The sequence below is a fragment of the Mirounga angustirostris genome, unplaced genomic scaffold (genome assembly GCF_029215605.1).
Source record: "Mirounga angustirostris isolate CCGP_5_RB_7025 unplaced genomic scaffold, mMirAng1.0.hap1 SCAF_8, whole genome shotgun sequence".
NCBI classification, from domain to species: Eukaryota; Metazoa; Chordata; class Mammalia; order Carnivora; family Phocidae; genus Mirounga; species Mirounga angustirostris.
This window is the reverse complement of record NW_026991716.1, coordinates 110,750,739-110,773,879: the sequence shown is the minus strand read 5'-3', so window position 1 is coordinate 110,773,879 and position 23,141 is coordinate 110,750,739. Positions and strand designations below refer to the sequence as shown.

At 33.9% G+C, this 23,141-nt stretch overlaps 1 protein-coding gene across 2 annotated transcripts in view; it reads left to right on the top strand.

Moving 5' to 3' along the window:
• The window catches only part of PTPRK (protein tyrosine phosphatase receptor type K), a 556,644-nt gene that overhangs the window by 127,992 nt on the left and 405,511 nt on the right, over positions 1–23,141 (top strand). For both annotated transcript variants that reach the window (XM_045865517.2, XM_045865516.2), the window contains exon 2: positions 2,604–2,726. In XM_045865517.2, coding sequence (XP_045721473.1) covers positions 2,604–2,726 — 123 coding nt within the window. The remainder of the gene's footprint in view (positions 1–2,603; positions 2,727–23,141) is intronic.

Below are 23,141 nucleotides of genomic sequence, written 5' to 3'. Positions count from 1 at the left end.
AAATGGTAAACAGGGATTGTATATAATGGGATTACCTCAAGATATATTCTCTTGTGTTGTTACCTGTTACGTGTTATCTGTTGTAAGGTTGAACCAAACACTCTACCTCCATTTTCCTTCATTCCTCTTTAGACTCTACATGACTACTAGAGTTGTTATCACTATTATTGTTGTTGCTATTATTTTTGGCATGGTTTGAATTTTGTCCTACTCCTGGATAAAATCCTTTGATGTCTTCAATACAACTACAGAATAAAATCTAAGTATTTTATATTTAAAATCTTTCGTATTTTGTTTTATTTCTGCCTTGTCCCCTACATACTTTTCATGTTCATAACACAGAAATTTTTAAGGATATTTGAGATCCCCACAAATCTCATGTTTCTTTAGAGTTGCATGCCTTTGCTCTTGTTTTTCTCTAATTTTAGTCCTATCTCCGTTCTGGCCCAGCATTATCTTTACTCATCTTTATAGGCCTAAATACATGAAGCCTTCTCTAACCAGCCCTGGTGTAGGTAGCCAGTTCATTTGTCATTTGTGTTCCTTGTGACCTTGGTCATACTGTTATTATCCCTTATAACACACTGTATTTATGCATATAAATGTCTGTCTATGCCACTATGCCATTCATCAGGCCAGGAACATTTTTTGTTTTTTAATTTCCTGTCATTTAATTCAGTATACAGTATTAGTACTTACCCTTGAAATTTAAAATGCAAAATGTTTAAAAAAAATGTTTTATAAGAGATTTATTGATATGCCCTATGTGTTGTAAATAGATACATGGTACCTCTTAGATTAGAATTTACTATAAGCTGCAGTAGAAAAAAAATCATCTTTTAAAAATTTTCTTATCAATCAAGTCAAGTGGACCAGCAACTATTTCCAAAACTCTTGACTGATCTGGCAATGATGTGCAACAACAAATAGTAGGGGTTGACCCCCTTCTTTTGTACAGATACTTCCAGTGGTTATAGCTAATCAGAATCCTGGAGTCTAAAATTAACCATGGCTATGAAGGGCAGCAATTAAGGTCATTTGTCTTCCAAATGAGCCAATGTAGGTTCCATTGGTAGTTTAAATTTATATACAGAGACCACTCACACTATTATAAGGGGCAGTGGGGGCCCTGAAGGCATGGGTTACAAAGCAGCAAGTCATTTTGGGTTTGTGATAGCAAATTGTATTTTGAGAAAAACTTTCCCCTTGCTATATGAAGATGCATTTCTTAGCAACCTTTTTTCATTGATTAATTTTAAATTAAGACGTACATCATTTTCCATGAAAGCATTTATAAAGAGGCTATTTTAGGATATTTAAAAGACATCATTAAGCTTTCAAGCTGCTAAGTTTGATTATTTTAAAGGATTGATGTAGTCATAAGAATGAGTCAAGGATGCCCATATACATATTCTGCTTTCGAAAATGGTTATTAGGGCTGTAATGTCATCTGAACATCTCTGATCTTGCCTTCTTTGCTTATCTCTGTCATTGACGAGGAATGCAATTTTTATTCATATATAAGCTGCCAAACTTTTGTTAAAAAAAAAATGAATTCCTTGTTTACAAAGACAAATTTATAGGCCAGAAGTTTACCACTCCATAGTTTGCTGTTTGGTCAAATAATTCACTGAATTTCTTCACAAAGATCCCCATGGAAACTAAACAAATAACTTACTTGAAAGGAGACAGGTTATTGGTTTTTCTCATTAAACCCGCTGCTGAATTTTCATTAGTTCTAATCCATTTTCTTTCAAGATTAGACATACAGGCCTGTTCTTATTTTCATGAACTTGAATAAAACTAAGTATGTTGAGTTTTGTGTGCCTGGATATGTAGGTTGAGAAGCAAAAGTAATCATTCTACTTCTGCCATAAAATTACCCCTGGAAAAAACCCAAGAAAAATGACTGATATAAAGGGGAAAGGCTACCTCCATTTATTTAAAAAAAAAAAAAAAAAGGTTATTAAATAAAGTGGAAGTGGTGAGAGTGATTATAGGCTAATCTGATCAGTTTTACATTTTAGTTTTTTTCCTCCTTTTAAGCCATAATAAGTGTGTATGAAAGTAATCTAAATAAAGTATGGAAGAATATATCACTGACCTCAAACACTTTTAGACCCTATAAAGCTTTATATGTTTCATTTGCTATTTCAAATGTCCTTTCAAAGTGTTCTTTTCAAGAAAGGAATTTGGTAAGATTTAAATATTAACTTCACCTTTTTGAACTTGCATTATGAAAAAAACAATTTTTACTCTTTCCCTTCTCCACACTGAAGTTACTAAAATCTATTTAGATTTTAGATGGTATGTGTATTTCAGGAAAGCTTCACTCTACAAGTATCTTTCACTATTTTTAATCTTTCAAAATCTGTGCCTCAGCCTTCCTTCTGAGGCTCAAACTGGCTTCTTATTCAAACAGAAACTACTGATAGTAATTCATTTTATGTGAAAATTTAACGAGAACAGTCAAAAACAGGAGTACCAATTATTATTAACAGTGCCGATTACATATTCAATATAATCTTTCCTTTTCCAGCACAATTCTCAATTTTAGCAAATCTGTGTAGAATGTAACAATAATCTTTCTCTTCTTCTTTTAGGTGGCTGTACTTTTGATGATGGTCCAGGGGCCTGTGATTACCACCAGGATCTATATGATGACTTCGAATGGGTACATGTTAGTGCCCAAGAACCTCATTATCTGCCACCTGAGATGCCTCAAGGTGAGAATCATTCTGTTTACCCAGTGTTGGGGGAATGGCTTTGGAATATGTATCATTTTCTTACTTTAGGTGTAACACAATCATTTGTTACAGTAAACTACTGTGGGCAAGCTACTTGACCACATCTAAAAGCCTTATTGTTGTCTTTGCCTTTCCCTCAGTAACTTTTCTATAATCCTGTATTCTTCAAGAATGCTCACTATGTTTTTGTTATCTTTGACTGGAAAAATATAAGTATTTGTGGGTTTTTTTTTATTTTTAAGAAATTTATTTATTTGAGACAGAGAGAGAGAGCATGAGCAGGGAAGAGAGGCAGAGGCAGAGGGAGGAACAGGCTCCCCGCTGAGCAAGGAGCCTGACGTGGGGCTCAGTCCCTGGACCCCCGAGATCAGGACCTGAGCCAAAGGCAGACGCCCAACTGACTGAGACACCCAGGCGCATCTGGTTTTTTTTTTTTTTCTTCCTATTTAATAAAAACGCAAAATGGAAACAAAAGCAAAAAAAACAAAAACAAAAACCCATAAAAGCATAACAAAATCATTTTAAAATAATCTAAAATGTAAAATCAGCTTACTTAGTGCCTATTCAGTTAAATGACGTGGGTTTAGTCCAATCAGACTGAAAGGAAAGATTTATATTCCGTGATGGGGAGAAGCCTTATCTCATTGTTTCTCTGCTCTCAAGCATGCAAGTGGCTCTGAGAAGAGGCAGCCTGGAGACAAAATTGTCAAAGGGAGAAGGAGGTCTTTTCTGGGTAAATTTTAGGTAAACAGCGCTGAGCCCTGTTCATTCTTTTATCTAGACCTTGATATATCCTTTGATTTCTGGTTTTGTGATACAATACATCTTCTTACTGGTTAAGCCACTTTGAGTTGTGTTTTCTCTTACTTGTGAAAAACACATTAACATACAGTAGCAATATAGACATACCATTTTATAATGCTATCATTTATTAGTACTAGACTACAGACTAGATATAAGTGCCTTCAGTTCTACATATTAGTTGGGACTAATTCCAAACCCTGTATGTATGTGTGTGTGTGTGTGTGTATATATATATATACACACACAGATCTCCTGTGTGTGTGTGTGTGTGTGTATATATGTTTAACAATAACTTATTGTAAAAATTGAAAATGTCAACAGGAATACTAAAATATAATATCAAAAAGCATGAACTATTTTACTTCCAATATTTAGAAATAAATACAGCTTATAACTATATATTACATACAGTCATGTATATGTAATGATATACAATATAATATTTAACAACATAATATATTAATATGCCATGTAGTAATACATAATCATTATGTAATTATTATATATAGTCATATGTAATTGATAAGCTGATTACCTATTGCTAATAATTTAAGTTTTAATTTGTTTTCAGTACTTTTATTATGATATTTTAAAAATACTTTATAATTAATTTTCTACAAATTCAGAAAGACCTTCCTGTAGTGAGTGAATTTTAGAAATGACAATTTTAGACTAGCCTTTGGAGATGAAAATGTCAATTCAAGTGAACCAAGGAAGAAATAGCATTTCTGAATTTACTAACTTATCTGATACATAGAGCCAAAAAGCTTCTGAATTTACTAACTAATCTTATATATAGAGCCAAAAAGCTTAAAACCTCAACAATAAGCAACAGTGCACCATTAGTACACAAAATAAACAAAACCAAACCTAAAAATTACATTTCCAAATTATGATCTGGAAAAGAATAAAGTAAGTATATTCTTTGACAAGTTCTTTTTGGTCCACCTTGTAATTTGTGTTTTGAGAGTAAGGTGAATTAAATCTGCTTTCTGTTTTAAATTGTCACGTTCCATGGCTGAGTAGGCAAATGGTTATCTTTGAAGCTGAACTGAGCTGTATTTTCTTGCCAGAGGAATAAATTGGTACTAGGTGGCTGACGCCCTTTGCTTCTTATGTTTCCCCCCTGTGTTGCCAACAGACCCATTTAGTTTTGTGCATAGGTTTGTATTTCTCTTTCAAAGGTACATAACCTTATTTTCTGCATACATTTTAATTGAAGAAACTCCTGTAATATTTCACCTGAGCTTTCTCTGTGGTATATTTAGAATTTTTTTTTTAATATATAAAATTAAAAGGGGTGGGCTAGGATGCACACATTTTGACTGTTTGTCATCAGAGAATAATCAGAAAGATGTTGATTTATGGAAATGTTACCATTGTTAATTACCATTGAAGATGGATAATGAATAGCTGAAGAGATACTGCTCAGATGACCTTGTTGGCTCACCTCTGATGAACAGCTTAATCGGTGGTTACAGTACAGGATGATATGCACAGAAAATGAAAGTGTTTGAAATTCAGCCACATCTTCCAATTAATAGGACATGAAGTAATTAATCATGCAGAGGAAGGAAAAGGTCATGGCTACTTTAGTTTTGCCAAATGTGACTTGTATTTGGTCTTTAGGGAAAGTGAAAGAAAGCACCCTTGTATATCTTCTTTTATTGTTCTCTTTTCACAGTAGATACCATTTTTTTCCCATTTTCCTTCTGATATTTCTTTAAAATGCTTCTGATATTTCTTTAAAACATTGTTCATGAGTTATAACAAAAAGGAGACATTTATATTTATCCTGTTTAAATTTTATGAATGATCCATTTATTTTCAAATAGTCAGGCATGCTTACTTGTTTCATTTATAAAACCAACCAGCCAACCAACCAACCAACCAACCAAAACCCTCAAACCTTTGGCAACCCTAAAGTAAGAAGGCTAGGTCTCAAATGTAAACTTGTTATTGATCTATTGAACTCTCTAGACAGGACTTGGACATTGTTAATTGCCTTCTATTTATTGACCATTTTGGACTGGAAATATAGAAGGGAAGAAGACAGATAGGGTGGACAAATAGATTAGGATAGTAGAAGAATGAAGATGGGTAGAAAACAAGAGGAAGGAAGAAAATTATTTCTTGAAGATATATTGCTGTCAATAATTGTTTAAAATGCTCTTCAGCATTTCCTAACCCCCACACTCCCTTTGTCAAGTGACAATGATGGTGACTGAAAGGCCTGCTAGGTACATTAAAAATAGCATGCAAAAGAATTAATTTAGGCCATTTAGTATTAGGATAATGGCCAAAAATCATAGGAAAATAGGAGCACCTCCCCAGTCAGTCACTAAGGATATGTGAACTAAAATCACAATGAGAAACTACTACACACTCAGCAGAAAGATGAAAATCAAAATATCAGGTTTTGTAAGAGTATAGAGCAAGTAAAATGCTCAGACACTACTGGTCGGACTATAAATCCTTACAAGCACTTTGTATAACCTAATGACCCAGTAAATCCATTCTTGGGTGTAAACCCCTTAGAACTGAGTACATATGTTCTCCAAATGACATGTGCAGGAATGCACCAGTGCTCATAACAGGGTCGAACTGAAAACAGTGCAAGGATATCTGTTAACAGTGCAGTGGATAAATTTGCATTTATGGTGGTGCATTCATATAAGGGAATAGTACACAACAATGTACATGAATGATCTATTGCCATATGTGATGCGGATGAATTTCACAAACATCACCTGAGGGAAAGAAAGTGGACATAAAAGAATATGTACCCTATTTCATTTATGTAAATTTCAAAGCCAGGTAAAACTGTTGGTGATGTTAGAAGTCAGGGTATTGCTTGCAGGAGGGGCTGCCAGGGATGAGAGATCATTAATGCTTGGAAGATAGCCTGGAGGGCTTCTGGTTGGGTAGTACTGTATTTCCTGTCTGGATGGTGTTTTCATGGGTGTGCCTGAACTGAAAAATCACTGAGCTATATCATTGTGCGCTTGGTACTTTTCTCTCTATGTATATCTTATTTATTAATAAAAAGTGGCAGAAAATAAAGCAAAATAAAGCCAGTGCTCACAGAGATGCTATGGGAAAACTAAACAAATAATAAAAAATGTTACCGATTAAAATAAAAGATGTATGATAGGCCATCTCAAATGGACTCAAACTCTTTTCCATCATTCTGGATCCATGCCCCGACATTCAAAAATACTATGGTCTCTGAGCATCTCTGAGCCTTTGTATGTTCTCTTCCCTTTGCTTAGACAATTCTCTGTCCACTTATCCACTCACCGAACTCTTACACATTCTTACTGTGTCTATTCAAGTTCCATCTATGTTAGAAAGATTTTCCTGATGGGCTTGGAACTCTCATATTTCTTCTGTCCTCGTTTCTGAATGTTTTCCTCTGTAGTTTGTACATATTTCAATTGAGCTGTTATAGTATCATTGTATATGTCATTCTCTCCTCTAAACTCTTAAGTTCTTCATGAGCATAAGCTGTATTTTTCTTCTTCGATTTCCCAAGACACTATTTCATTTTATTTAGGCAAAAATGTCAACTTATATAATTTTTTTTTTAAGTACTTTGGTCAAGGATGAAACAAAAAAGGTTTTTCTTTCTCTTGCTAAAAATTTAATTGAATAAAACAAATACCCCATTTCTGGAACATTATATTCAGTTCAGATTTTAACACATAATTATTAATATTTGGCTTTTGCCTTTATAAATGATTTTACTTATTTATTTCAAATATAATTTTAAATGTTAATACTACCAAGAAGGAACTCCCTTTAGGTTTTCTCTCTCTCTCTTTTGTCTTTTGCAAGTCAAATTAATCTCAATCTAATATGGAACTAGAAATTATTCTTTGATCTCAAATACATCTGTGTCTGTGACCTTGTTTGTCAGATATTCTTTTATGCTTATGATCTCATGAAACAAACTCATTTGACCATTTTACTATACGTTCTGTCCTAGATCTGAGATTGGGGATCATGATTAAGATCTCAATACATTTGTCATCTACTATAATTATAACTGTTTTTTTTTATTTAACAGCTTTTTGTAAAATGACTAATTGAATTTTAGTTTAGAGTCTCTAGAGTACCCATTTGATAGTATTTAAAATTATGACTACATTGTATCCCACCTTCAGGCTGGTACTTTTCACTAATAATAATGTAAATCACTCTACAGACTTCCTTTCATAAAATGCATACATGCTATGTATACAGTAAAAGATAAAGCCCTCTGTCATTAAATTAATCTGAAGATTGAAGTAAGAAACCACTCCTCCTTTGTTATAAAACCTAGTGAGGTTTTATATTCAATAGTTTAAGAACCTACTAGATCTCAATTCTGGTCCTCGTCAAGCCCCCAAACTAAAACATAGAGAACAAATAGCATTACATAGAAAAGGATGAGGAATGAACAATGCTGTTAAGAAACGTATCTTTATATTAATTTATTACATTTAGAACTGTGTATCCTTTTTTTTTTTTTTTTCCATCTCAGAGTTTAAATTAAACATGAATTATTAGCCGGGTTGTTAAAATAAAGGTTGCCTTCTTCAAATATTTATTTGGAGGCACTAAGTGTGTTTGTGTATTCAGTAGGGAGTGTGCATGGGACACATGATTTTGTGCCTGGATTTCTTCTGATAGTGTGATGTTTAAAAGTCAAATAAAACATTGGGTTCCACAGTTTGATTCATACGATAACATTTTATAGGTTATACAGTTCCAGCTAAGTTTTCTATGCTAAGATGATAGTGTCTTCATTTTATTTATTTATTTATTTATTTATTTATTTATTTATTTATTTATTTTATTATTTTAAAATATTTTATTTATTTATTAGAGAGGGAGAGAGCACGAGCATGGGAGAGGGGCAGAGGAAGAGGGAGAAGCAGGTTCCCAGCTGAGCAGGGAGCCCTATATGGGGCTTGATCCCAGGACCCTAAGATCATGACCTGAGCTAAAGGCAGACACTTAACTGACTGAGCCACTCAGGCACCCCGATAGTGTTTTGGTTTTATAAGAATATAATTTACTAAACAGTGTTATTATGTATGCAGTATATCACATTTTGATATACCTCAGGAGAAATTTCAAGGGAGTTTTTGCATTGACTTACCATTTCTAACCTATAAGTCTGTCTCTCTGGGAACCTTAATCACTCATTAAAATGAGTGGATTACCTTGCCTAATCTTTTCATCACTCTATTATGGACAATTGATAATAAGACACATGTTTCTATGAAGGTCATAGCTGCCAAAAATCTCATACATCTGAATGAACAGAATTGTTTGACAGCAAATTTACCAGAGTCAAAACATGGCAGAGATGGTAGAATAAAGTGGTATATAGTGTTGGTAAATAGAGATACTAAGTTTCAGTATTGTGGCTGGTTTTGTTTGTGTTAGAGGATAGAGCAAATCAGGCCAAAATGTTGGTTTATTTTCTTTTTGTAGTCTAGTTATCATTGTCTATTAATATGACTAAAGGTGTGTGCGTGCGTGTGTGTGTGTGTGTGTACCTATTCAGTTGTCTTAAGGAGAATTGAGAGATGGGTGGTAGACAAAGGACAGGGAGACGAGGAGAGAGAATGTAAGAGTAAGAGAATAGCTTCACATCAGCTCATTAACACAGATGGGAAAACTTCTAAGTAGTGGATGTAGGCATTAGATTCTAAGAAGGTGACAGAGCCTGAAAACTTTTTAAAAAAAAGTTTTAAACTGTAAGGCCATGCATCATTCAATGATTTTGAGGTTTTCTTTTAAATAATAGAATTCTTTTTATGAAAATAATATTTCCCAATACTCACTTATGTAAAATCAGCCACAGGGAGCTAATGGTTCTAGAACCTGTTGCTTTGTACTCCCTACATCCCTACCCCTACCCCCTTCTTCTCCACTACCCCAGCTCCATCCAGATGGCTTCTGTGAAAACACAGAGATAGAAGTCTCCAAGGGACACTTTGAAAACAATGGTTTGGTGCACATTCAACATGAAATGTGCAGAGATGAAGGTACTTACTACCATTAGCTACGGCTTATTGGTGGCTTACTGGGTTTTACTATACCAGGGACATGATATATTTTCTTAATCCTCACATGAGCCCTACAAATTAGTGACATTTTAGAGATAAGTAGAGTGTATAACTTGCTTAAAGCACCCCCCCCCCCACCCCGCCAGGGATGGGATTTGAACTTAGGTTCATCTGTCTAATATCAAAATTACTCTTGCCATAGTATCATCCTGTTTTGTAATTGTAGTGTAGCTGACACGTTTCCTTGAGTTGCTCATGGACAGTTAAATCCACTCTATGATGGGGTATTGGTTTTGATTTTTTACTATTTCATTTAAAATACCATTTCCAAAATTTAAAAGCTGTAAATGATTCTCTCTTAATCTTTGCATGAAATGGACTCTGAGACTTGTTCAGAATTGTGGCTGAGCTTTAGGGTTTCCTACATGAGACTCTTAACCTGTAGGGAGATACTTTGTCCTCTCTTTGATTTACCTGTATGTTATTTTTAGTTAGTTGATGAACACTGGCCGCATGTCTGTCTAAGCAGACCTTTGGAAACACATATATTATCTGCTGTGTCATTAGAGCACATATGGCAGAAGAAAAATTCATGGACTACAGGAATCAGACTAAAGTTTAGGGTTTGAAAATAATTTTAAGACTTTGTTTGCAGTGGGCTATTTTAGGACTAGAATTATGGGCTTATTTCAGTGTGTTTTTCCAAACCATGTTATCATGTATCTGTTGGTGCTTTTGCCCTCAGCACAGAGAAGATAGTTTACCACATTTGAGTTGCTTATTAAAAACAGTGGGAGGGGCGCCTGGGTGGCTCAGTTGGTTAAGCAACTGCCTTCGGCTCAGGTCATGATCCTGGAGTCCCGGGATCGAGTCCCACATCAGGCTCCCTGCTCAGCGGGGGGTCTGCTTCTTCTTCTGACTCTCTTCCCTCTCATGCTCTCTGTCTCTCATTCTCTCTCTCGCAAATAAATAAAATCTTAAAAAATAAATAAATAAATAAATAAAAACAGTGGGAGTTGGAGGCAGTTCAGGGTCAGAGAGAGAAAGGTGGTAATGGACTTCATGAAGGGTGAAACGCTTCTTGAAGGCTGGTTTTTAATGTAAGGACTATTACCCTTGTGGACATAAATGCAGCATGAAGAATGTCTAAATTACTGTGGACAGAAATGGCATGCTGAGACAGGAATATTTTCCTGATAGTTCAGGTACATAATGTATCTAAGTTAGATAGGTCCCAATATATCTCAGTGGAAAAAAACAGGCTAGTATTAAAAAAAGAAAGAAAAGAAAGAAAAAAATTAATGCTGGTGTCAGGGCTAGAGAACTTGCAGCCTCTTAAATGAATTAGGATAGGAATACAGAGTAATTTCAAAGACTATACAGGTACCTTTAAGGTGTACCTTAAAATCAATACATAGTCGAAAGAAACAAAATTACTTTTCCTTGGGGGGAGTGTGATCGAAAGTGTCTTGATGACCTTATACTTTTCCTCTCCAGAAGCTACCTTGCCTCGTGGTGGCTAAGAAATTCTCTTAGTCAGGGTGCCTGGGTGGCTCAGTTGTTAAGCGTCTGCCTTCGGCTCAGGTCATGACCCCAGGGTCCTGGGATCGAGCCCTGCATCGGGCTCCCTGCTCAGAGGGAAGCCTGCTTCTCCCTCTCCCACTCCCCCTGCTTGTGTTCCCTCTCTCGCTGTGTCTCTCTCTATCAAATAAATAAATAAAATCTTTAAAAAAAAAAAAAAAAAGAAATTCTCTTAGTCTCCGTTTAAAGGCTTATTATCTTTCAAACACAAGAAGAATGCCAAGAAAAGAAAAATATACAAAAAACCAAAAGATAAGTGATTAAATTAGAGATTATTTAAAAAAATATGTGATGTTGCTTATCTTATAGTTGATATTGTAAAAAATGTAGAGCTATGCTTATGGACTTGTCATTACATAAAAAGATGCTTTTTAAATCTTGGAAGGTTGTCAGTTTTCAAATCTAATTTCTGCGGAGAGTACCACGGTATGTTGTACAGACATCTTCTCCCTCCCTCGAAGAGCAAGTTATTGATTGGGAAATATCTCTCAACAAAAAATGAATGTTTTCTATACTTGGAGTGCATGACAACTTATAAATACCAACAGCGTCATGAACTCTTCACCTAGAGACATAGATTAGAGAGAGAGAGGCTAACATGCTTCTTGCGGTTGATCAGAATAAAATTAAATAGAACAGTTCTACAAATTTCATTTCATATATTTCTGTACCTTCTCCTTTACCCCTGTTGTTAGTTGGTGAATTAAGTAGGAAAGTGGTATGTCCATTTGGCTATTCAAAAGTTACGTTTTGAGTGTATGATTTTTATCCAAGCCAGGTTAGATGCTTTCCTGACCACTTTTATCTAATCTCAGGCATTTTTTTAAATCTGGCATTTCACTTAATTTTTATTTATTTTGTTTTATTTTATTTACTTTTTATTATTTTTTTAAGATTTTATTTGAGAGAGAGAGAGAGAGTGAGCTGGGGGTGGGGGTTGTGGAAAGGCAGAGGGAAAAACAGATTCCCCACTGAACTGGGAGCCCCACGCGGGGCTCTATCCCAGGACCCTGAGATCATGACCTGAGCCAAAGGCAGATGCTCAACTGACTGAGCCACCAATAAAAATTCACTTAATTTTTATAAAAGCCCTTTGAGGTACATATTAACCTCACTCTATAGATGAAGGAAATGAGGTTCAGAGAGGTGAAGTAAATTGCCGGAGGTTTCATGCCTTGGAAAAGTCAAGGTTAGGAATCCAAGTATGTAGAAACAGAGGAGGAAAAGATCCAACTTTTGTAGTCTATATAAACAAGTATAAGTAGAGATCCTTCTTTAGAGACTGCAGTCAGCTGCAGGGCTGACTTGGAAGTATAGTCAAAGTTTATCTCTTATGCTTTCTCCAGCTCCAAGTAATGAAGAGCCCAACTTAAAATGTCTCTAAACAATAAGGAAAGGTGCTTTCACATAACAAAAGGTCCAGGATTGGCTTTGTTGGATTTGTCTATCTGCTTCTCCATTTTGATAGGTCATCTTTTTACTTCAGGCTAGCTCCCCCTCATGGGTGTCAGATCTGCAACTATTTTAGGTATTAACTTCAGAAATGAAGAAAAACAGGTTGTCTCTTCATTATGTCTGTTTTTTTGATAAACGTAAAGAACTTTTCTGAGGTGCCCATCAATAGATTTATCTTTTTGTCTAATTGGTCAAAATTATGTCACATATCCATGCCTAAAGCAATGAGTGATGGGGACAATAAGGCATGATTGGCTTATACTTCCAGACCCATCCTCCTCCCCCAGTTGGAGATGAGGCTGAAGTCAGTGCCAGCTTCCCCTGAGGCACATGGCTGGCCAGATTGTAATGGGATAAGAATGGGGTGGATATTACATAGGTAAACAATAGCACCTGAACAGAACTATTCAATGTAGATACAGTAAGATGGATATGTAGGTAGTAGAATTTTGAAGCTGTGGAATTTAGAAGAGTGGTTGAATAAAGCATTTATTAAAGCAGCATGACATTTTCTAATGCATTGTCAGCCTAGTGTCGGTTTTTCCTTGATTTCAAAGCATTTACTGGATCTGTACCTTGAGAAGTGGGAAATTTTCATGCCCTCAATAAATTTATTTTAGCTTTCTCACGTGCAAATGTTACTATTGAGAGTTTTTTTAATTGTCTCCTGTTTTGCCCTTGACTTTTATGACGTAGAAGAAATAAGGTAATATACTTTATAAAAAACTCAAAACCTAAAAATGAGTCAAGTGTTACACTGGATGAATGCATGCTAAAGATATATTTAATTTATTAACGAGGGAACCAGCAGTATAGTATACCTGGTTCAAAAGGCTATAGAAACAAGGGAAGCATTTATAATTCACTGAAAGAAAGAACGCTAGGATAAGACTCCTAGTTTTATACTAAATAGATTAATGTCCAACAGGGCAATAAATCTGAAACCTTGAAGGTTATCTTTACTATAAACAGAAGTCTTTGCTTCTCTACTAGATAAGTATCATTTGTATTACTATGAACTTTCTACAAATTAACATCTCTTACAGATTTATAAATTATCTTAATCAATAGTGAATAGTAGACTCAGACAAAGGTACATGCTCTTAGAGTGAAGGATAAGCAGTTATTTTTTTGCCTACTTCCAAGGTTTGTACTTTTTCTCCCTCTGTTTTCCTCTTATGATCATAAATACTCTCCAATGATAAATTCTTGTGAAAAAGAACAACAGAAAAGATGATTTTTCTTTCCTTTCTTCTCCTCCTCCTCCTCCTCCACTTCCTCTTTCTCCTCCTCCTTCTTCTTCCTCTTTCTTTTTTGGTCAATTCATTTACATAGATACAACAAGAAGTGTTTATTAACAAATACAAATTTTTTTTTAAAGATTTTATTTATTTATTTGAGAGAGACTGAGAGAGAGAGCACATGAGAGGGGGGAGGGTCAGGAGGGTCAGAGGGAGAAGCAGACTCCCTGGTGAGCAGGGAGCCCGATGCGGGGCTCGATCCAGGGACTCCAGGATCATGACCTGAGCTGAAGGCAGTCGCTTAACCAACTGAGCCACCCAGGCGCCTAACAAATATAAATTTTGTAGTAAGATCAAAATATCTAATATCTAGTTCTATGGAATGTTAAATGACCAGTTGAGGCAGAAAATTAACTTCTGTTTGGGGATGTTATTAGAAATCTAGGATTGTATTTTTAATAACTTCTGTCACTTGGAAGTTTTTAAAAAATTGCCCTTATTTACTCTCCTATCCAGAAACTAAGAAACCAAACTCAAATTATTCATCTCCACTAGGTATCACCTGAAGTATCTGTAAATGTGGATGAATTTCTATCTATGTCTCTCAAATCAGCTGGGATTCCTAGCCTGTCAGAAATTGATCTTTTTTTCAAGCAGAGAACCCATAAACTTAGACCAAGTAATACACCTGATTACTGGGAAGGTTTTGTTAGGCATTGGTTCCACATATTGTCACTTTGGGGGGCTTATTATATATGTTTTAATAAACATTCTTAAATATAACAGTCCATAAACTTTAAACATTTTGGTTACACAGTCGATTTGTCAGACTACATTCCAGTAAAAGGGAAGAGCCTATTCTTCTTGTATTTACCATGTTAATCACTTTGCCATGAAACAATAAAGAAACAGATAAAGAAAGTATTCCTGAATATATGAATGGTCAGTGGGAACAAGATACCATATCAGGTTTTATGAAAATATGGGTTGGAGATCAAGACCTTTAAAAATATGCCAGTAATCTTCCAATAAGTAATTCCAGTTAGATTTCCCTCATTGGTTCATTAAGTTATGCTTAACTAATTCATTGTCTCTCAAATTTCAGGGTTATAGTCTGTTTCAGGAAGTCATTATTCCTGGAAATTCTGGCTCTGTGTCCTGGTATGGTCTGGTCAGCACTGAAGCCTTTACCCATGAGGCTAGTCCTTGAAGTCATTATAGAAGAATCTACCTTAGTCCTTTCATTCCAATGAGGCCATTAGTTGAGGACCCAATTTCTAGAGCTTTTAGCAGAGCCTTCAGGCAAAGTATGGGAAGAAAGCAGAAACCACTTGCTAGTAAAATGGCTGTGATGAATTTATTACAGTAACCAATAGTACCTGAGTGGAGAAGAGAACAGTTCTCCACCGGAGTACTGGACTTAATGATTTCATAAGGATTTGGTTGTTGTTTTGCTTGAGGGTAAGGATATATGGACAGTGAGGGTAGTAACAGATCTCAGGTTCTTCCTATAAATTGTATTGTCTTGGGCACATATTTTATTTTAATAACATTTACCTGAAGAAAATGTATAGAATGTTGAACTTTTCTGATTCGAAGCTCTTCCTATGTAACCCTTACAGTGATGTTGAGCTAGTTAAAATATGTAGAGCATACCAAACAAACTTAATGAGTTTTGATTTCCCTGGTCTTATCTGGTAAAGGACCATATCTTTATGGTTGTCCAAAGCTCTAGAGGAAGTTCCACAGTTTAAGATAGAAGACTTCTTGACATTTTAATTTTTCTGAATTTAGGATTTTAGCAGGCAAAATCTAAAGTTACTGCAGGAGATTGGTCACTTGACTAAGATAGTAGCATATGTACTTGAGGACAAGGAATACTATCACTATATTGATATTATTGATATTAATATTTATTATAAGAGTAACTGCATTAATATATTAATTGTATTAATATTTAGTATTTAAAAATAAAATAGCAGATGATAACACAGTTATAAGAAAACTTACCTCTTTTAGAAGTAATGAAATTGTGTTTGTTCTTAATAATCAAAACCATAATAAAATCAACATAGTACACAAAAAGTTGTTCTAGAGAGATACAGAATCTCTGCTCAAACAGAAACTTAAGAATATTTTTGACAACCTCTTGTTCAGAAGAGATTGGGATTACTAAGATCAATTCATTATTTCAACAGAAAACATAATTCCAGTTTGGCATTAATGTAATATTTGGCATGAAAAGCTTTAAAAAATGTTATAAAAAAAGCCTATCAAAACTTTGTCAACTCTGACAAAAGTTTTAACACAGTTCACTGCTTCTTTTCAGGACTCATTACTTGTATTATACTCGAGGATAAATAAATTTCTCTCTGCACACTTGTTACAATTTATTATAGCCATTGAAGTTGTGCTTTTGACTATTTTTCTTCGTATTCCGAAACAATCATATTTTTTTTTCTTAAAGACAAAATAACTGCCTTTTTCCCTGGCACATAATAAGTCACCATTAGTTATAAGCTTCTCCCACTTAATATAAAAGTCATTTTCTGAAAATCACATATTCTGTGTGAAAGCGCTAACAAGGAGTCAATTTCTTATTATTTTAAATGGGAAAAATTGTTATGTGTGAGACTGCTAACCAAAATGCTTGACCAGTTAATTAAAAAGTAACTAAAACACAGCATACAGAATAGATTTTCAAAGTAGGTGCTAAAGTTAATGCTTAAAACATTGTTTTGTGATCGAAACAATTAATATGATCAAAATAATTAAATTTATTATAGTTACTTCAAAGGGAATACATTACTGTGTTTTCATTATATCTGCCACTTATAGTTACTCTGAGCTTTCCAAATACTTATATATAATTTTGATGTTTTACTAACTGTATTTGAATGTAATTCACGGTTTTTTCTTTGCATAGTTTAATTCATTTGCTATATAGAATTTTTGAGTAATAAATAAAAATATTTTCTCAAAAAAAATGTTGGCCAAAAATCTGTGTATTGAGAGATATCTCTATTAAGTTGGGTATTAGCCCAGAATCATTGTGTTGATAAAAATACTAACAAGGGAAACATTTTGTGGGACATACCTATGTATGGAATGCATCAATTAGAAGTTCACCAGACACCAAAGTTATTCAGTGAGAAAGGAGTAAGTTTTAAAAAAGGAAAAAGTTAATTTGAAATTCTTGATCTAATTGTTGGTAATGAACCGGCCTATTAGGATTTGAATATGCTCCCTAAATTAGTAGTTACTGTAACAAATAGATAATCCTTCTCTGAAATGTTTAAGAAATAAATTCAGTATTAATTGTAGATAGAATTTGAATGTTTAATTTGTCTCAAGGTTCTATTGTTTGCTCTATATAGGGCTAGAAAATAACTGAGTTACATAGAAAATAAAAATTTGGGGTGCCTGGGTAGCTCAGTCGGTTAAGCAACTGCCTTTGGCTCAAGTCATGATCCTAGGGTCCTGGGGTTGAGCCCTGCATTGGTCTCTCTACTCGATGGGGAGTCTGCTTCTCCCTCTCCCTCTGCCCCTGCTCATGTGCTCTCTCTCTCGCTCACTCTCTCTCTCAAATAAACAAATAAAATCTTTAAAAAATTAAAATAAAAGGAAAATAAAAATTTGTTTAAACTGTAAAAGACTTTTGAATGTAATCCTACTATTGATTTTGACTCATCAGTTTTGTGGCTTAAAACAATGATATCTAAAACAATGCTAAAGGATATATGCTAGTGTTAATAAAATCATATAGTTCTTGAAAATAGAATTAAGAGACTGACACTTAAAATTAAGGATAAGGTGAAACAATACCACGATTCACTTTTGTATAGTTTAGCACTGTGTTTGGCACTTGGACCTGCAATAAATAATTGGTGAATGACTCAAAATCTTTTCTTCCCCAAGAATGCTTGTTTTTACTTTGTTTTTATGTTTGGATTACTCTAAACTGAAACCCTGGAATGCTTGTCAATTTAGGTGAACTTACATGGTATTATAATATGCATACAGCTAATAATAGAGATAAAAGTGATCTGTTTCTATGTGTTTAATATAATTCAAAAGAAATATAAAATGCTCCTAAGAAGTCCAGTTAGAGCAAAAATACAGTTGAGAATATAAAAAGCAAATACTTTCCCTAGCTTTTTGACTACAAGAGAATTAACCCATCATGAATGAATATGTCACATGACAAGGTATGTTTATGTTAAGAACACTGCCATCAATACAGAACAACTCAAAATCTTTTAAAAATATAAATGAGATTTTTCTCAACTTGTTTTCTTGAGAGCATCTATTAATTACCTTGAAATTCAAATTATTTTTCAATGAAGAAATGGAAGGAATGATAATATTGATGAAAAAGAAAAAAAAGGGATGTTTTATGAAATGATTTGAATTAACTATTGTTAATGTATTCTGCTGTTTCTAAATTGGCCCTTTGAAGCATTTCCATGAGGAGAAATGGGATGGGTCTAGTTACCCATCCCATGGGTTGGGTTGAGTTTAATTCCAACCCTGTTGTATTTCCTCCTCTTTCTATATGTAGAAATGATTTCTAGTGCTTTTATTATCACCTTTCTTACTAAACATTTTCTAATGGCTAACACTATAATAATATTTCATTGTTCTTGTTTATGCTTTTTCTGTGTGTCATGTGGAATCTTTGGAATTTTAGATTTTTGTAGCAATAGTGGGAGATGATAGTTCATCTTATGCTTTATAGTTTAACTTGGCTATTAAGAGTGTAATTGTGACCATGAAATCTTGCTTTATGTGACAGAAACTGATTTAGATTTTTTTTAAACTGGATTATTCAGGTAGATTCGTTACCAGTGAAATCAAGAAACAGGAGTCTTCTTAGCTTGGTGGAGGTGACTATTTCTTCTGTTCTCTTTTACTCAATACTAAAATCAATGAAGACAATAAGCCAGTGGGAAGAGCTGACTATTGCTATTATATGTCACATTCCTCACCGTAAGTCCAGGTTTCTCTGGTCACAATGTTTATGGAAACCCTTTGTACTGGACTCTGTTTTAAAAAATAGGACAAGCTTTCATGTTAATTCTCTGATTTATGTGGGCTGAGCAATTTTTTACTGTACTAATTGCAGTGGTCCAAAATATTTGGAATTTTAAATGTTCTATATCTGTGTTTAGAAAGTAGACACCTGCAGGCCCCAAGAAATCATTCCAGTGGAATGAATAAAGAGACATAGGTTGTCAAAAAAAGCAATTTATAATTTTTAGGTAGATTTCCTTTATGCTGCTTTTAAATATGTACTACCCTTTTTTTTATGGACACTTGGCTATATGTGGTTATACTATAAAAATGGGATACCATAATAGAAGACATGTTCCTTTGTGTTCAGTTTTCCTTGTATTTTGACACATGAAGTAAACTGTTCGGGTGGTAGCACCAGAATAGTACCCTTAACATTATCAAAATGAGTTTCCATTATATCTAAAAGAGACCTTTGAGATTATCTCTAATTTAACCTTTCATTTTACAAATAATGTAAAAGTAAATGTAGGTAAACTGACACAGGAACCAGAGTAACCTGAATTCAAGTCCAGGTTCTATTCCTTGCTATTTGGTTATGACATAATAATCTTTCTGAGCTTCCATTTTCCCATCAGTACATTAGAAATACTAAGATCTCGGTCTTAATTTTGTTGTACCAGGAAAGGAAATGTTTGTGTGGTATCTGCTAGTATTTATATGTAGTTGATGCTGAATAAATATTATTTCTCTTCTTTCCACTGGCCCAAGGTGACATGGCTGGTTAATAATCTCATTAATCTGTAAGAAATTGATTTGAATTCCTTTCACTTACTTTTTTTTAGCAAGAAATAAATGCATTTCCCAATTACGATTTTTCAGCAGCTCATTAGGAATTATTTTATGTCCAATTCAGAAAATTACCTTTCCTACATAACTGTTCACTGAATGCAGGTGCTTTGCACTATGGCACATAATGATGTCTGAAAATGATTTCCATAGAACAGTATTTTAGGTCAACTTGAACTTTTCAAATATTTTTCTTAACAAAGATAGGATATTTAAGACATGGAAATAATTCGGAAAAAGGTTTATTATTTCTCAGCTCTTTAAGACTTTTTACACATTATTTTTTTATTTGGCTTACTGAATTGCTTTGAGATCATTATTATTTCAATTTTAATTAAAATTAAAAATGAAAGACATTATTTTAATTTGGATTTCATTTATTTTATTTAATGTTGAAAGCAGCTGCAGCCTATAATGACATAAAAACAAGGAAAAAGACATGCAACAACATTTGAAACATGGAGAAACTGGAAAAATTGTTAAAAGTATCTCATGCTACAAAAACTGAGTGTCTGTTACTATATACGTATCTTCAAGCAAGCACCAGCAAATACCTAGATTGAAAAATTGAATCTGAATCTGTCTGATATGGCCTATTATTATTTTTAAGTCTGAAGTTTCTATCATGCAAACTGATTCTGGTTTCATAGAACTTGTGTAAGTACTCATATGGCATCTACATATTTGGGAAATTTTTTAACCTTTTATCACAGACTAAAGGTATAGCCAGGTTACTAGTTGTGATTTCTCGTTCTTTTGCCTTCATTTCCTCTTTAAAAGTGAGAAAAGAGTGAGAAAAGGGTAAGTTCAATTCTCTCTACCCTTTATATATCTCATCTACATATTATATTAATGAGTTTTTAGAGGTTTTTGAACCCTTGAGAATTGTAATATTGTATATGTGTGTGTTTGTATCTATCTGTGTGTAGGTGTGTATGTGATTTTCCAGGAAAATATTAGGCACTGAATATTAGATAAATCACACAGAATAGTACAGAATTCTTTAGAGTCCAGAATTGGAGAGTTCTCTAAGGCACAGTCCTTAGGGGAAGGTTGAGTTCACGATGAAGAACAAAATTTATACTTTGTTCACCTCCTGGTCTGGTGTCTTATACTGACTCAAAGATCATGTGTTTCTACAGAGTCCTCTCTTATATCCTTTTAATTTCATCTCCATTACTTCAAAGAGAGTCATAACCAGAGTTTAAAGGATTTTTCTCTGAATATTTTCGCTCCCAAGAATATAATATTTGTAGGTTTTTCTGTTACTAGATTAACCCATTTTTTTTTTTTAAATACTCTTCTTGCCACACAGTGTTGGGATTGAAGTCCCATTTGCAGGGATTTACGTCCAGGATGAACAGGAGTTAGGACATAGCTTTCCTACTTTTTCTTCCATGCACTTACCTATTGTCCATTGGAAAGCTTAGATAAATTATTTTGAGCTTCATGTATTCTCCATTTCCTGCAACTCACTGTTGATTATTTCGGGAAAAGCTGTAAGTATAATCAAACAAAATAAACAAGCACAAAAACCTCATTAGGCAACAAAATATTAGCTAGCAAATATTACATGACAAAATAATCACTGGGAATTTTCTCTCCACTCTATGAAGTGAATACCCTGGAATTCCAAAGCTTTTTCTCCCTGATCTAGCCAACTAGTGTTAGAGAACATATGACTTAATAAGCATTTTCCAAGAGTTTGAGAGTATCTACAGCCTGGAACGGATTTAGTATTTGGGGAAGATATACCCAATGCCTTATGAAGAAAAGGAAGTGCTTGAAGCGTATTTTACCAAGAGATTGTTTTGGAAGACTCAGGCCCTAGATTCTAACACTTACGACTTGGATATACAGCCACATAATTTGGAAAATGGTTCTCTTTTTGAAGATAAAATCAAGAAATTACTAGTTGCCTTTCCTTTCCCAGAGGGTACTTGTAAGGAGCAAAATAATATATGGTTGTGAACATTGAAAACAGTGAAAGTAGATCTTAATAAGCCAAAAAGTAACAAGTGTATTGTGTTGGTAATGTAAATGGATTGGACCTTGTATCTTTAATTATTCCATGTCATCTTACTAGTCAATATTTCAAAGAATGGGAGTGAATTACATGGTCACAGCAGTGATTTGTATATCATTTAATTGATTCATTGTATTTTACCCCATGACAAAAGGTAGCAATGGCAGAGTGTAGAGAGAGAGTAGTAAGCAAGAGACAGGTACACTGGGATATGTGGAAGTAAAGTGGCTGGAATAGGGAGCTGACCAAATTCCAAAAGGAACAGAGTCGAGCTTTTAGTCGGAAACTAGACAGACTAATAGAAGAATATCAGGGAGAGGAGGAAAGTGGCCAATAATTAGCTACTGTGTTTTATATTTTCTTTTCCTCATAGTGCCTACAGTAGTACTTTACTGTGATAAATATTCAACAATTAAAATAGCCTCTTAAGGTTTAGTCTCTAAGGTCATTTTAGCCATAACAAGTAACTCTTTATGTCAATCTGTTATTTTCAATCTTATTTGAACTTAGTGTAAGAATTATACTGGAATGGAGGTAAAAGTAGAAGATAATTATACACAGGTAAAAATAGCATTTTAAAAGAGAAAATAGTTGACACCAGAAAGTGATAAAATTCTGCTCTGTAAAACTTCTCCCAAAATGAAATATATATAATTTCTAGTTACATAGCATAGTTCACATGAAATTCTTTGGGCTTCTTTGAAAAAGAGAGATTCTCATATATATTAATAGTAATTTTTTTGGAGTCTAGTCTTTCTTCTTACATTCCTGTATGGATATTGTTTTCAAGATTTCTTCTTTATTTATATTTGCAAAAATTTGTCATAGTTCTTTTTCTCTAATTTTAAAGCTAGTACATATATAGTGTACAAATATTTAAATAAATCAGAAAACCATTTAAAAATCACACATAAGATTTAAAACCAAGAGAAAACCATGATCAATATTGTGATGTTATTTTTATCCACCCCCCATAAAAGCCTATATTTGTGTGTATATGGTGTTTGTGTGTACATCTTCGTGTATGTATATGTATGTTTATGTAATGAAACCATGATGATATAGCACATATGATTCTTCCCCCTTTTTATTAGATAATATATGATTATTATTTTCCTCAACTTCCAAGATAATTTGGTATGGGTGACATATATTGATTCTTTATCATATAAAAGTGCCATACATTTTTAAAAAGTTCCATAATGCTATAGGCATATATTATGTCTTCTTTTTTCTATCGTAATTAATGCTGCAATAAATATCCAAAACTTCCATAGTTTTTAATTGTTATCTTTGATAAGGTTGGTTCAATAGGAGCTACTCAGTTTTGTCCAGAGGCAAACGATAGCATATTTATCTTACT